Here is a 16884-nt window from a genome sequence, read left to right as displayed (position 1 = left end):
CAAACGGTACGCCGAAGGAGCGGAGAGACACTTGCCAGCAGGTAAATATAGCAAGCAAACACCTTTCCATCGGGGCATTGCATTGCGACGGAAGGTGGAGAATAAACACAACTTTATCACACATATACAACCCCCCCTACACACACACACACACACACGCTCATGGACATAGTGTCCTTTTGCATCGGGATGTACAACAAAACATGTGAAACGGGGACGAGCGCACACCTGCCAAACACAGGCACATGATGATGCGGACATTTACACTCAAGGGCTAATAATCAGCCAAAAATCGTCGACTCCATCAGCAGCAGCAGCAGCAGCATCAAGTAGTACATAATGTACGTTTAGTAGTCTTTTCTACACCTCCCTCTCTTTCTCTCTCTCGCTCTCTCACTGCCCTTCTCTCTCAGTCTCATGCGCTCTTTCGTTTAGTCGCTTTCTCTCCCTCCTTTCAAGGTGCATTAGAAAATGATTTTCCTTCTCCTTTTCTCTCACCGTGCTGGATTTTTCCTTCTTTTTCGATGGGAGGGGGGGGAAATGCTCCGCTGCGATCGACGATGTCGTACATTTTCGGAAAGTCCGTACGGTCAGATCCTGGCGGTTAGCATGATAGACCATGATGATGGTGATGATGATGATGATGATTCCTCACACAAACCGCACACAGCGTAAGCTGACCTCACTCACCAGGAGAGCGCGAAGAGAAAGCAGCTGCCGTGGGGAGAATATTTTCTTTTCTTTTTTCTGCCACCGCCACCCTCTTCCTGCGTGCGGCCGTGTGTATGTGTGTTCGGAGGGTGGCTAAAGCTGACCTTCCGTGCGTAGGTGGCCACCTGGGAAGGAATCATCCTTACCCGCCGTGGCATTCGCTGTGTATGATCAATCTACACTGTGTGCGTGTGTATACAGCGCGTGAATGGCATTGGCGCATCATGGCGGCGAGGTGGGCGCACTGTTGATTTATTTGCCTCACTGTTGCTATAAATAGTATCACGGTGGCTAATACCTTTTCGTAATATAGTAATAGCGATAATAATCAATCATATTTTATTTTCGTACCCAACCGCACTTTTGCAGGGGTTTTCGCTCCGGCTGGGTTCGCTTGTCGCGGCATCCAAGCAACAGGCGGCTGGCTGCTGGTAAACCGTCATACACCACACGCCACAAGACGGTTGCCATAAGATTAAATCATACCCTAACCGAGAAGCGAGTATTTTGTTTCATACGTATGATTTGTCTTCCTGCGTAAAACAAAAAGGCTTCCCCCTACCTTCGCATTAACGTTATCGATTAAATCTGGCCACCGCCGCCGCCGCCTGTCACTTTGACACCTTCGGAACCCACCAGGATGCTGGCCGATCCCGCATGTAACGAAATCGAAATGGATGAGCTTTCGCACTGCGTTACGTTTTAATAAGATGGCGGGTGTGGGCAGATTGGTGCGAAACACCCGAGATATATTAGGGTGGTGGACTAACAAAGTCCGACAAACACGCACACACACACACACATCTCGGCTTTCTGATGATGATGATGATGGTGGTTCGTTGCCGAATTCGAATTGGTCACATTAAGGCGTTCGGTGATGGAATAGCTCACCGGGATTTTCCCTTCACAACGCTTCACCCAGCGACCACACAGATGCGGACAGGTGATAATAAAAATAGAAACAGAACCAAAAATCCTCCTTCCCCTTCCCCCCTGGTAGCTTTTAAAACTCTAAATCGATTTTTCGAATCGTTGCCTCAAATCATGCTTTGCGATTGGTTCGACTTTTTTTTCGATCCATCCGGGCTCGCAAAGAATCGAAAAACCGGCCAGTTCGTGGAGCACGTTCGTTAAGTATTAAAGTCTCGCTATTGATGGGACACGCTCGAACTCTATTTCTATCTGTGCTCGGTTTAATCGTGATTTAAAATTCTCACCGTCGACTGACTGGCAATAAAACGTGAAGAAAGCAGTGTTACAAATTAATCTACTGTTATGCAATGGGACGTCCGGAATTCCGCAAGCAGTACCCAACCCGGCGGCTAATCAGCTCAACCAAACTATCCCAAAACTCTTGGCGAACTTTCATCTATACGCACCACGCGCTGCAGGTTCTGAAATAACATCCCCATCCCTTCCCCCTGCTCCCGACAATCCATCCAATTCCTGACAGGTTTTAAGGTTCCAACCATCTCCACCGTATAAAACGCTCTTGGAAAGCAAAACTTGTTGGAAACCTCTCCGGTCGGTGAATCCGTTCGTCAGTAACCACCCATTCGAAATAATGCGCACCCCGCCGTTGTCGGTGGTGCGCCCGGAAGAGGTCAAGGATGGATTCGTTGCCGACCCGGCCAATCGGCCGAAGCCGAACTCCTCGGTAGGCTAAATGGGTTTTCGCCCGCTGAAACATTAGAACCGACGACTATCGACGGTGGTGGTTTCTATGTATATTTTCCTACTCCTGTTTTTTTTTTCTAGCTGCTCTTCTTTTCCGGATTTCCCATTTTCTTTGCGCTTACAGCTTCCTGAAATCGACCCACTGCTTGATATCGCCGTGCATCAGCTGCATCGGGGTCTATATCACACCCGACCCGACCAACACACATCAGTCAGGCTATCTTTGTCGGTAGATGGGCGGTAGATAGTGTAATACACCACCCGGGACCACTTTTCATCATGGTTGCAAGTTTCACACACACACACAGCATAAGCAATATAACTGAAAAGCTCACACACATTTCATAACGTAATGTGCATCCTCATGGTGGTTTAATAAATGCATTCCGCCGAGAATTGCGCGGCCCCTCCATCGGCATCGCACCGGAGGGGGAGGGGAAATGGGGCAACTGGTTCTCCTCGTCCACGGGACACCGCAACGTCCTGTTCCGCCCGGGCTGAATGAGTGTTGTTTATTAAGAGCAGATGGCAGCAGCGGCAGCACTAGGTGATGGGGCTTCAGCTGCACTCGAGCTTCAGTTGGACGAACAATCCCGTTCCTCCTAGCCCGCAGGGAGGAAAGCTTTACATAAATATGTTACACTACCAATGGACGTGCAGTGGCGCTTAAGTATAAACATGTTACTGTGTGGTTCAGTGTGAAACGGCCCGCATAGAGTTGCACCTCTTTGATGGGAGGGTATTGCCGAGTGTCGGCAAACAAGCTTGCACTCAGCCAAATGCAGACCAACGATTAAATAGCCTGTGTGGTATAATGCCAAACCGCATAGTTGTATCAAACGAATAGCTCAATTGAAAAGCTCCGGTAGCCTGGTCACGTCATTAGAATGACACTGGCCAAGCTAGACCGAATAAACAGATACGGGCGGCAGCTAAAACGTCTTCGCCATCAAAAAGAAGCTCCGGATCAACTCCGGGATATGTAGCGACCGAGGGACCAGGTGTATTCCAAAGTCTAATCCAGAGTTAACCTTGGAGTAGTTCGGATTTATTCTGGATTTTATTCGGAATCTGGACTTCGACTCTGGATATAATTCGGAGTTGGATCCAGTTTGTTAACTTCGGAGTTGAAGTTGATTTATGAAGTCAAATCCAGAGTCAAATCCAGAGTTAACCTTGGAGTAATCCGGAGTTGGATCCAGTTTTTTATGTCCGGAGTTGAAGGTGAGTCATGAAGTTTATCAAGTCTTCGACTCCGGAGCTCCCTCAAGGGCAACCTCATCTAACTTATCTACCTAAACAGCTTAGTAGCTTTTGCAGGCGAATTCTTTTTAAATTTGTATTTCGAAACAGTTCCTAGATAACTATCACTTCTTCGTGACTATTTCTATGCCTGTTTAAGTTCTACAGCAGTTATCGGTCTTGGTCGGGTTTAATAGATTGCTTATTGTATGAAAAAATCCAATTAAATTGAACGGATGGCTCTGCATAAGCGAAGCACCGTTTAATCCGACCCTAAATCTAAACTCGACAAGTTGTTAGTTCACACAAAAGCGCAATGATCTTGGCTTCCTGATGGAGTTCTTCACTCCCACTGTCATACGCTAGAGTCCATCAATCATTTATCTCATTCATACCTCCAACCCTGCTTGGCCTATCCGCACAAGCTTGAAGAGGTTGAACTTTTTGCCGGGTTAAGCCATCCGTTAACAACCCTTCCGGCTCAATGTTCTTCAGCAAAACTTCTTCTTCACTGGCACTGCAACCTTTGTCGGTTATTGCTAAATAGAGTTGCAGCCACTTTCGTAATACGGCGATTCGTTTGGTGTAACAAATTGTAAAAGCGCAATCATACGATATCCAGATGAGATTGAGAGATTGTAGATCTAAGAGGTAATGTTACTCATCAATGAGAAATGGGAGGATTTGATTAGACTCAAAAGTGACGTAAAGACCAAAGAGTGGCATTCAGAGTTCTGGTCGCAGCAATATTTCCTGATGAAACATATCGGAGCGTGGTACGAAGATGAATAACACATTCATGGATACAGGAACAAAGAGATCTAAGCATAGGAGTCGGATTGTCTGAAGGATTTTGTCCTCCAAAAGAGACAGATAAAGATGAAGTTTCATTTAAATTAAACAGATAATGAACAGATACGTGTTCTAGTATTAGTAACAGCCTATTCCTTCCTTTATCGGGCACAACAACCTTGAACGGTCTAGTCTAGACCTGCCATTTCTGGCTTTCTTTGACTTTATTTACCCGTAGCTGGATAGTCAGTCCTGCGTAAGGGGGATTGGTCCGGATGGGATATTGGACCGGATCTGTCGTGTGAAGACCGGAGCCGCTATCAATACACCACCGGGTCACTCGTAAGTAACAGCCTATGCCAGCCTTTTACATTAGTAACAGCCTATGTCTAAAAGACAACACCAAGAAATCGTGTTTACGAGTAAGAATTTAATTCACTTATTTCATCTTCACTTATACGTTTTGGACAGAACTGAACTCTTCTGCACTACGGTATTAATGCTCCCTTCGTAATTTCTACTATTAATTGAAGTAATTAGTGTTGGATGAATCTGATTCAGATTCATGAATCAGAATGAATCTTTCAATTGAATGTATGAATTTCTTTTGCAAAGATTAATCCAAGGACTTAAGGGGCATGATCCACCACTGCTTTGAGGATTCGTGACTCATTTGAGACTCGATTCCCGATTTGAATGACTCCTCTTTAAAGATTCATACGATTGACTCTTCTCAAAAGATCTACTAGACATGATGTAGTCTACTAATTAATAGAATTTCATTCAAAGCGTAATTGGAATCATATTTGGCAAAGCAGCAACTTCACTCCCATCAATCAAGGTTTGATAAATCTTTGTCGCTCATTTGCAAGATTACTTTTCGCACAAGAGTCTCTAATTATCCACCATAATAATCCCACCAACCCCCATCTTAAAATGCGATCGTTTCGCAACAGATTGTCAACAACTCGTTATTTTCTCGGGACGTCCTGTTATTGCTGTTTGATGGCAATAACAACAAAAAAACATAGAAACACACACACACACACACACAAAGTACACAATTGTTGTTTCTCGGCGTATCCCGCTAGGCGGGGTTTTCCGTTAGATCCCCCTTTTTTTGCTTTCCAATATGTTGCAACGAATTTTTCAATATCGCATTACATACAAATTGCTCGGAAATCGCATCTGATTTTATCTCTCCCGTTTACCATGTCCCGTGACCATTTCCCTCGAGGTCGTACTGAAAGAAAAATATCAATCCTACGGGCCGCTCCAATCCCTATCCACTTCACTCCACTCCACTCCACTCCACTCCGCATCTCCCCAAGCAGTTCCCAGGAGGAAAAACATGTCTGTCCATCAGCCACCGTCAACTGTTGCTGGTGGAAATTGTGCGCTGCGAGTAAATGCAGAAGCAACATGGAGCAGAAACAGCAAAAAAAATCGTGGAAAAATCTCTAACCCATCTCCGTTTCGTTTCGTTTTCTCCTTTCGCTTCCTTTTTGCAGCACCTACGTGCATCACGCTACCGAACACGCTCGAGGGGTTCGCTGCGGCGGAATTTAACATTTCAAAATGCTTCCAGCAAACGTAATGTCGTTCATGAAGAAGGTACGTACCGGTCGGTGAAGACATCATTTTTATGCGCCTGCACAGGCGAAGGGCAAATAAGGGACACCGCACCGCACAGCAGGACCGTGCGCAACCGAGTAGAAAAGCAAACACATCGCAATCCGGTCTCTAATCCTTGTCCGACTTCCGACTTCCCCGGGGAGCGGGGGGAACGGCAAACAGGGCTGCTTCCGGGGCATCTTGCTTGCTCATTTCTGCCAGCGCATTTGCTTTTTCCGGCTCAACCAGCATACCACCCAGAGGGCCCCCATCCGGAGGGAGGGCACCAGGATAGTGTGGTGAAATAGAGACGGGGTAGTAGACAGCAGCAGCAACTAAATGTTGCTCCCCACCCAAACTGTCAGTTGTCAGCGTGATCCCGAACAGCGAAGGCACACCAGGGAACGCCGTCCCAGGACGCCGTTTTTTTCCGCCCGATCGTTCCGTCTCAGTGGGGAGAGGTGGAACAAAAAGCAACGCTTTTGCATAACGTTCCGCCGCGCAGCATCGAGATGAAACGAGCGCAAGATTGTATAATTTAATTTGCATCCAAAAATTATTAGCCACATTGATGGTCGTGCTGCTGATCTTTGCCATTTGTGGTTGAGATGCAGGACAGCTGTTTTTGACATCGAAAGCGTGGAAAATCATTTTAATCATCATGAAACATGTTTTAACAAAATGTGTTTTTTTTACACACATAATGAGCTTTTTAATTGATTTTATTTTAATTGCAATACATTCTAACAAAAGAGACTTGCAATAAGCTCCACATTTATACGTGCATCCCATCCCCCGATTCCCCGATTCTGCAATACCTAAGCTTTCTTCCAGCCGAACAACAATAGAGTGCTTCGGTACAAGCGCTAGCGCAAGTTCAACTTTTGTGCTGCTCCAAGTCAAGTGGATTCCAAGCTTTCTTCCGGGCGGTGCACACTCATCGGTCGTTCAGGCGTCCATTTTCATTTTAATTATACACACACACCACGTTCGACAGCCGCACACAAACAACAACAACACACACTGAAGCAAAAAGGCACTATAGCGAGACAACAAAAACAACCAGTGGAAACAAAACAATAGCTTTACGGGCGGAAAGAGAGAGTGCCGTCCCGGCATGGGCAGGGTTCGCTGCCAACTTTACACGCACTGCGCGAGCGGAGGTAGCAAATAACGAGCTGTAAGTAGAGGCAATAGAAGGTAAAAGAATTGTGCGGCTCAGAAAGGACTATTAGAACGAAAAAGCCAAACAGGGTGCTTTCTTCAGCTAGAGAGACGACAGCAGGCAGCAAATTTAGCACGATCTTTATCGTTGCGCCGCTAGCAACGCTAACCGACGGTGTAAGCACTGTACAGCACGCACCACGCTGAACACGCCCTGGGCGTAATACCTGTAATTCGTGCGGCAGCACCATCATCGTGTCGGTGCTAAAATATTGTGTCAATAGATATTAATTTTGCTTACAATACGCCGGTACGCCTTCCATTGTGCCGGTGCATATTGCGCCCAGGCACGGACGCCTTTGATGTGCATTCGACAAAGCGACCCGGTACACCGTACGTCCAGCGCCATTTAATTGAAAATGTTGCGCGGAAGGCGGTCAGCCAGGCCAGCAAATAGTGAACGTGGGAGCGAATTTAATCTAGACGTTTCGCCTGAGTAGCTTTATTATCGTTCGGTGGTGTGGGTGTATAAGAAAAGCATATTATCCCATGGTCATTTTCAGCAACCTACGACACACCAATGAACAACATGTGCTTCTAGCTGCTGATCGACATCTTTTGTACGGTTTTTTGTTGTAGATGGTTGCCACCGATGAGGCATCTCATCAGCAACCGTCGATGGAAAACACGGGAGCGTTCGGGAAGCTGAAGCAAACCCTTTCCACGTCGCTGCTGACGGCACAGGACAGAGGTAAGCTCTGGACGTCAGTCGTCCATGTCGTTAATTGTTGCCGTATGAACAACAACCTCGAGAATAGCTGTTTCTTTGTGTAAGAGTAATTGGTGATGGTTTGCCTTCTTTATCGACCCCAAAGTGAACAAAATGTCCCCACGCCCATCGCTGGTGCCGGATGCGACAGAGACGACACCACAGGAAGACCCGTACGGCAAGGATACGGCGGCAGTTACCGAGCGGGCGGCGAACGAGGGCAACAAGTTCAACACACGGTCCGGTTCGTGCCGGATATGTTTGAAATCGTTTAAACCGAACGACTTCAAAAAGACCTGCGTCGAGTGTGATCAGAAGGTTTGCGAAGACTGTGCCAGCTATAGCAAGCTACAAGATTCGGAAGACTTGGTAAGATTTAGATAGGACCATCCTTCTACATCTCTCTCTCTCTCTCTCTCTCTCTCTCTTCCTCTTGCTCGCCCTGTAGCATTTTGATTTTCTTTTGAACTTTGCATCTAATTGGAGTCACAGCACCGTCCCGCTTGAGTGGCCTTTAATCAACAAAGTGTTTTTTTCCCGGGTTTTTTGCTCCGTAGGATCTCTGGCGATGTAGCGTCTGTCGGCGAAAGATGGCGTCCCGCATTTGCATACCCCAGGAATCGACCGACTCCGCCCTGGAGGTGCCGGTCATGGAGACGCTACAGCGGCGCCATTCGGACATCAAGCTGGGCTTCAACCAGCATCTGGACGATGGCAAGGGTTCCGCGCTGGCACCACCGCGCAGTCCCGAGCTACGCCGCCATTCGGACGTGTCGCCGGCCTCGCTGAAGGAGTTGGAAAAGCTGAAAGGTGTACAGAACCCGAAGAACGATATGGACTGGCGCAAGGGTCACAGTGCCGCACCGAGCCGATCGTCCAGCCCGCCCGGCCGGAAGGAGATGGAACTGGGGACGCCGCGCGTCTTCTCCCGCCGCCCCTCGACCAAGATGTCCCGCCAGCGGAGCTACGACGACGAGTTCAAAACGATGAGTTCCGACACGAATCTGGCCGAGGCGGGCCTGAACCTGCCGCCGCCGATGCCGCGCCGAAAGTCGGCGTACGACGTGTACGCGCCGGGCGTGCTGGTCAATGCGATGCAGTCGGTAAAGCTGGCGCCGGACGATCCGGAAAAGATCAGCACATCGCGCCGCTCGTCGATGAAGATGATGGCGGACGGGAACGAGTTCGGTGCGGATGATCACACGGTGGCGGATATGAAAGCGGCCGGACTGATTGTGGACGACGATCGGCGACACAAGCGACGTGGTTCGCAGCTGTAAGCTATAGCTAGCCCTTTGGCTTTGCCATCCAACCAGCCGCTACATCTGCCTCTCCCTATCACCTTCCTTTCGCAGGCCCGACATTCCGGCACTGAAAGACAAAACTGCCCAGAACTCTGCGAACATATCAGTCTACCAGTGTCCGGCGTTGGAGGATTTGGAAGCACCCAAACGGCAGACGTCGCTGGACGGCGAAGGTATCAAGATCGTGATACACGACGCCGACGCTGGACCACTGTGTGCCGCCAAACGGAGCGTCCTACTGCGAAGGGATCCCTCGGATAAAGCGCACAGAAGTACGTCCGCCGTTCGTGCGCGTGACACAAGCGTGACGTTTTGCTTATCTATCTTTCTCTCCTGCATTAGCACGTGGCTTTGGGATGCGTGTGGTCGGTGGTAAAACGGGTGCTGACGGACGACTCTTTGCGTACATCGTGTGGACCGTGCCGGGTGGACCGGCCGAAAAAGGAGGCCTCCAGCAGGGTGACAAGGTAACGCAACATCTGTGCGTTTTTTTTTTCTCGAGCACATAACGCAGCCTCTGGCTCTGCCGATCTCGTCCCGTCCAGATTCTGGAGTGGTGCGGTACCTCGCTGACCGATCGCAGCTTTGAGGAGGTGTGCGCCATCATGGATCGCACGGGTGACACGGCCGAGCTGCTGGTCGAGCACGCCACCGACTTTAAGATGTGCGAGCTGCTAGACGAGGGCGGCATGGGCATGAACGTCGGTTCGACTTACGGCAGCAGTAATTCGACACGAGCTTTACCGGACACGAACGTGCATACGCTAGCATCAGGTAAGACACTGCTTCCACCGCATCACCAGCAACACATAACCTCCATTCTGCATGTTTTTTTCCCCTTCTATCGCAGAGAGTGAATCAACGGTGGACAAGTCTCCCTCTTCACCGACCAGACGCAAATTGCCTAAAACACCGGTATAAATCTATCAATACGTTACTTTTTTCTATCAAGTTGATGTGCGTGTATATGTAGCTACATGGTAATTTTGCAAGGCAGTTAACAGCAACGGCCAAAATAAAAAAAAAACAAAAACACACACTCACACAACCCCATACGAAGGAACAAAGTTACAGAAAAGGAACAATCTACCAAATAGATATCAACTACATTATTTAACCATTTACAATAGCAGTAGTGTAAAGTAGCATTACTTAGACAGTGCAGAGGAACAGCAAAGTCTTTACCTTTATTCCTGACGACTTGGCAGTGCGTACCACTAGTAGCGTAATGGGAATGGATAGCAAAACAATAAGGGCTAGGAGGACGACATCTTGTGATGCCCAAACGTCTACGTTTCATCTGATCACTGATCCTGCATCGGAAGGTGTGATCCTCTTCCGCATTTCGTTTGCATAACTAAAGGAGCGCGATATGCCTAACCTATTACAACTCCCTCAAGAGAGAGAGAGAGAGAGAAAAAAAAAATGGCTGCCCTAAGGTGTTTACGTTCTCGTAGTGAATTGGTGAAACTAAACAAGTAGCGCTTTCAACATACAATCGGGTCCGCTCTCTCGTCTTTTCTGTACTGTTTATAGCATATACACGTGATTAGAGAAAAGGGAAAGAGCGATATAAAAGCAAAGAGAGAAAGAGTTCCATATTTTATATTTTGAGTAGTATAAGAAAACCAAATGGAGTATTGGTAAAAGGATACAATAATCTATATATAAAAGTATATATATACATACATACATTCATACCTATGCGTATTCTACCGAGAGCAGACACACATATACATATACTCACACAACACGAGAAGACAGAAATCGCACAAGTAAGTCAAACAACAGATCATGGACAAATAAAATTACTTGTTAATAAGAAGCATAAAGAGTAGATTGAAACAAACAAGAAAAAAAAGAACAACATCAACTCGATATATCAATTCAAAGGTAGAAAAACTGACAAAACAAGAATGAGCTTGATGTGAAGTAACAGGCAGACAGTAATGAAAATACACACAAACACACACAAACAACGCCGAGATTAACTGTGCAGCTTTCAAACTTGTTGCAAACAAGCTTTCAAACACAATAATCAAACACCGATGCCAAGAAAGATTTCATCATCAACACGCGCTTACGATACAGAAACTGAACCTACGAAGAAAACACAACAACATTATCAAATTTGTGGAAATTTCATATTAGAAGAAGATATCAAATGAACAACCGCATCTAAAACTAGACAATGCCATGCCAACGGAGTACTCCTGGGAGCATAAGGTCAAACAAATCTCCAAACAAGTCAAACGGAATGATCAGGAGCGTAACAAACATAGAAAAGGAAATGTTCAAACGAATAGATAAGAGCAAGTAAGCATCAAGAACAACGGTAGAGATGAATAGAAAGAAAGTACGAAAGAAAGAAAGAGAAAGAGAGAGAAAGGAAAAAAGAGAGCAGAAAGAGAAAGCACACAATGCAAAAGAGAAACAATATTTAAAGTATCAAGAAAACATAGTTGTCAGTAGCAAATTACGAATAATAACAACATGCAAATGCAATCCAATTAACCACCAGCGGCCAAATATGCACAGATCAGGAACTTAGATATACACTGTGCACAAGAAGCTAAGTATATGGTGAAGTAGATCTTACTTCTTCTTTATCGGCACAGCAATGTCAAGAGAGGTCCAGGCCTGTCATTTCTCGCTTTCTTTGACTTTAATTACCCGTAGCGGTCAGTCTTGTGTACTGAGCATTGGTCCGGTCCTGTCGTGTGAAGAATGGCGCCGTTACCAATACACCACCCTTCAGCCCCAAAAACCACCGGATCCCCCTTGCAGATATTACAGGTTGCCTAGGCAAGTTGAAACAAATTCTGATTTATTTTCAAGTTAAACTGGAATGCATTAAGGTAGATGTGGCATCTTGCTAGCTTTCTTGAACTTTTGCAAATGTAAATCGATTATGTATAAAGCTTTCTCGAGTTACAGGGTTGTCTGCGTTGTTTTCTGGTAGAGTCGGGGATGCCATTTGAGATTTCTGTTCAAATATTATTAAAATTAGCTTAGATGGATTTCAAACCCAAATTGCAAATTTTGGATTTCCACGAGCAAGCTCCAACCAGAATCAGATTACATTCAAGCAAGATCCAGTAGATCCCACATCTATCTCGATACATTCTAGTTCTATACGAATAGATATCAAGAATTGCTACATCTCTGCCATGTTCACGCTTGTAAAGCTTTCCGACAAGAAGGATGTATCAAGCGAGAAATCAATCAAATTAATTTTTCAACAAGATCCAGAAAAACCCACACGTTCCTCAACAAATTTCAGTTGTTTTCGAACAGTAGCCAGAAATGTTTCCAGCGTTACCGTTCGTACTCAAAAATCACGTAACGCAAAAGTTTGACAAATTGCATACCGGCAGGCGCCGGATATAAACGCCTAAGTGTATGCAATCCGCACAACAAAGTAACAGTTTTAAGAGACTTTTTCACCTGTTTAGCGCCTTTTTGTGCACCAGTTGGCCAGTTGTATCTTTTACATCCAGCAAAAGCCAAACCACAATCCTGGTCTGGTATGCGATTTGTACGCTGCTGGTGGTTGATTAGCTTCATTTGCACTACCCATTGCCGCCATCTGAATGTTCCGCGTTGCGTTATCGTTCTTGTTCTGTTATGTAAAACCCCGTGTGTTGCGTATCAAATACCGGCAAACCAGAAACAAGCGAGCAAACAAACATTTACAATTAAATTGTATCCTGTAGGCAAAGTAATTGCAGTAGAAAATGTTGTTGTAGTTGTGTTTCTTTTTTAACTATCGTTGTTGTTTTAGTTGTTACATATACTGTCTCTGCTCTTAATTGCAACATAACAAAAACAAGCAAAAAAAAAACCAACCGTCATCTCATCTTCATCATCTTCCTTATATTGGGATATTGCGAAAGGATATTGCGGCCAAAGGACTCGTCGCACACGGACGGGTTGGGGATGCACAGCAGTCACAACAGTGGATGAACGACAACGCGGCCCACCCCGCTGCCCACAGCGTCATGAAACCTCACACTCATTTTCGTTCTCATCCACCATTACGAATATCCCCTTTTCTACTCTGCTACTCTGCTTCACCGCTCTGAAGGTGTTCCGTGTTGCCATCTGTGCGGAAGTTCGTTTGCACATTTCTATACTGTTTGTCTACCTTTAGCTAATCGTATGTTTGTTTATTTAGACAGAGTTTATCTATTATATTTTGCCACCACCAACAAGAACACCAATTTAGCAGCCGCATCGTGCTATTCCCGTACCTTCTACACGCGACTAATGCAGGCGACATGTGATTCGTTCCTCGACAGACCTCCTCATGGAGGGGAGTTGCTAGCGATCGATCGCTGATTGCGATCGGGTGATGCAAGTCTTCAAGAGACCGGAAGAGGGTGTAGACGGCGAAGATCGTAGTGGGGAAAACCCTCTCCGGACACTTCTTGCAATGCCTCCGATATAGTTTTATGTTTCATTCTTTTCCTCATAGACCAACACACAAACGATGCATACCTTAGCAAGAACTTACTTCTAATTCGCTGTTACTGCAATTCGCACCTGCACCGCAAGCCGCCATTTTAATTTAGAACATCACCCCGCAAAAGCGCGTCACACCTCTACAGTTTCAAACACAAACAAACACTTGCACACACACACACGAACACATTGGCAGGTAATTTTGGAAGACAAAATTTAGCTAATGAAACAGATATTACGTTGTGCTTTACCCATAACTGCTTTCTTGTTCTACGTGTTGTTACATTCACCAAATTACACACACTGTTGTATTTTTCGCTGTGTCGGTGTTCTCGTTTCTTTTGTATCCTCGAACGTTGCAAGCAGGAAACCATCAACGCTAATCGCTGCATATAAACAATACAAGCTACCAACCAACCAGCCAACAATAACCCCACTAGCTCTATGTTCACCGGAATGCCCTCTCATCCCATCCCATGGTACTGCTTTCCATTTGTTTGTTCGTTTGTTTTTCTAACCCCTCCGTTTGCCGTTTTCTTTGGAAACGCGCGTGTGTGTGTGTTACACCGTACGTTACGAGAAAAGTAATAGAAGTAACAGAGCAAAACCAAACAAAAAACTACTTTAAAAAGCAACCACCCCCTGCATTTCTCCCCGCCCGGAACCGAATGTGTTTCCGATTTGCTATTGTTAGCAGTATTTTTTTAGTGTTGTGTTGATGTGTGTGTGTGTTTTTTTTTTGTTTTCGTTCTTGTTTCATGAGCACCGTGGTTCCGGTAGCATTTCCGGAAGCACTTCCGGCACGTGTCAAACGGCCAGCATGCACCCACGTAGAATGCGTGCACGGTAGCGAAAAATAGTGAGTCACAGAGAGAGCAAGAGAGAGAGAGAGAGAGAAACAGAGAGAGAAAATGATAGAGACAGAGAGAAAAAGGAAGAGAAGATTTATCAAAAGAAAATTTCACAAACAATTTAACGAAAAACAAACAAAAACAATTCTCCCCCAACCCCCGCTCTAAAAAACCTACCACGCACAGAACCCTCCCCCCACCCATTGCACACACGATGGAAAGATTAATGTTTTTCCTTCTCTGTTTTTCTTTCCTTCAGGAACAGATAGCAAAGGGCAAGTTAGTGTCCGGTAGGGTTCAGGTGCATGTTTACTATCACGGCGAGCGAAACGAACTTGTCGTTTCGGTGATGGCTGCCGATGACCTGCCGGAGCGCGATGAATCGCTGGGCTATGGCATGTATCCGGAAGCCTATGCGTCGATCAAGTTGCTACCCAAAACGTAATATCAAAGCGTTCCTTTTGAACAAACAGACAAACAAACACTGAACAAATCAAAACAAACGACCATACCCTCTGTTTTTAATCGATCGTATCAAAACAAACAAACACGTACACCGCACCGCCAACACTCGTGACCCCCCCATGCGCACACGCGTGACACGTGAGTTTGCGTGACGCTGGCACCCAAAAACTACCATGCGTCTCCATCCATGCGCGCCGTGCCGAAGATCATCCCTGTATCGTTCATTGCTCTCACATCGCACACACGCACGTCACACACCCACCCACCAACCCACCAACCCACGTCACGAACACCAACCTAACCCCTGATTTGTATCTTGTTTTCGGTCACATCGCCCAACTCACTCACAACCCACGATCACACGCACTGAAACCGGTTTCTTTCTTCCCGCTCACACTCCCTTATTTTTCTAGGAACGAATCGCATGTCGCCCAGACCGAAGTGTCCACTCCCTCTCTGAATCCCATTTGGAACGCGACCATTACCTTCCAGGACGTGTTCAGTGACAATCTGTTAGACCGTAAGATAGAGATAGTGCTGTACGATCTGTTGCCCCACTCGGAGCCGATCTTTCTCGGCGAATGTTCGGTGAAGCTGCAGAAAGCCTGCCTGGACGATGTGGCCGTCTGGTACCGGCTGGAGGATCCGCACCATCTGCGCGGTTCCGGCCCGGTACCGCCCGCCCGGCTCCGGCGCCGCTCGACCACCACCTCCCAGAGCTCGATCGACGAAAGTTCGGCCTCGTTCGGCCGGTACGGCAGCATCGAGAGTTCGCGCTTCCAGCGCTCGATCTCGGACGATGTCGACAGCCTGGACGAGAGCCGGTACCTGCTCCATCCGAACTGGTCCGTGTCCGGGAGCAGGCGCGGCTCGACCCAGTCGGAGATACAGATGCAAACGCTCGAGGTGCACCAGATCGGCAAGGATTACTCGAAATCGTTGCCCGGTTCGCGGCGTTCGTCCTTTCAGGACACGAAGGATCAGCTTGCGGTGGGGCCGGCCCACTATTCGCGCCGCTACTCGACGGGCCGAACGGGCGGTGCGGGCCGGGGTGATGCGACGCCAGAGCGGAAGCTTTCGTTCGGTGGCACGATCGGGGGCATCGGGAGCGGTGGTGGTTCGCGAACCGAATTTATGCGCACCATGAGCCTTTCGCGGGAGCTTGACATGAAGAATCGCAAAAAGAAGCGACTGTTCTCGTAATGGAGACACTGCAAATCTAACGCAACGAAACTACTCACACGAATATTCGAACGAAAACAAAACAACAACATGAACGACACCGAAGCACAATCAAGCAAAGCGCTGCCCAAACCGGCAAACAGCCAAACGTTGGGCGGCCACCAAAACACAAACGGTTTTGAAACTTAGACAATGAGCATGAAGTTGATGATTGAAGGATGTTAATGGTTCACACAAACAAACAAACACACACACGCACACACCAAGCGTAACAGTAACATTTAGGAAGATGAAAGGCAAATTTCCCTTGGCGCACGCCCCGGCGGCCGTGTTCTTTATCAACGGTCGCACGACACGCGGAGGCACAGTTTGTGGATACATCATTATACACATGCATCATCATTTCTCGTTTATATAGGGGTGTGTTTTTTGCCGTGCGACCATGTCCGCGCGCGATCCATTTTACAAGATTATATACATACACACACACACATATATACATATATATCATGTTTTTGTGTAGCAAATATTTCAAAAGTTTACAGAACATCACTTTCAACATATGTTACATTACGTAGGTGAAACGCAAAACGAAATAAACCACACATTCCGGTACATTAACCTTTTTTTCAGATGCATTTGTTTTCGT

General features: G+C 46.7%; 1 protein-coding gene across 1 annotated transcript; it reads left to right on the top strand.

Moving 5' to 3' along the window:
* Positions 1–6000: 6000 nt before the first annotated feature.
* LOC128710415 (regulating synaptic membrane exocytosis protein 2) lies at positions 6001–16256 on the top strand. Its single transcript, XM_053805468.1, has 10 exons — positions 6001–6036; positions 7840–7951; positions 8076–8338; positions 8527–9245; positions 9325–9545; positions 9616–9740; positions 9819–10047; positions 10124–10188; positions 14848–15029; positions 15467–16256. The coding sequence occupies exons 1-10, from the start codon at positions 6001–6003 to the stop codon at positions 16254–16256; spliced, it is 2742 nt and encodes a 913-aa protein (XP_053661443.1).
* The last annotated feature ends 628 nt before the right edge of the window (positions 16257–16884 follow it).

The sequence above is a fragment of the Anopheles marshallii genome, chromosome 2 (genome assembly GCF_943734725.1).
Source record: "Anopheles marshallii chromosome 2, idAnoMarsDA_429_01, whole genome shotgun sequence".
In the NCBI taxonomy this organism is placed as follows: Eukaryota; Metazoa; Arthropoda; class Insecta; order Diptera; family Culicidae; genus Anopheles; species Anopheles marshallii.
This window is presented reverse-complemented; position numbering and strand designations above follow the sequence as displayed.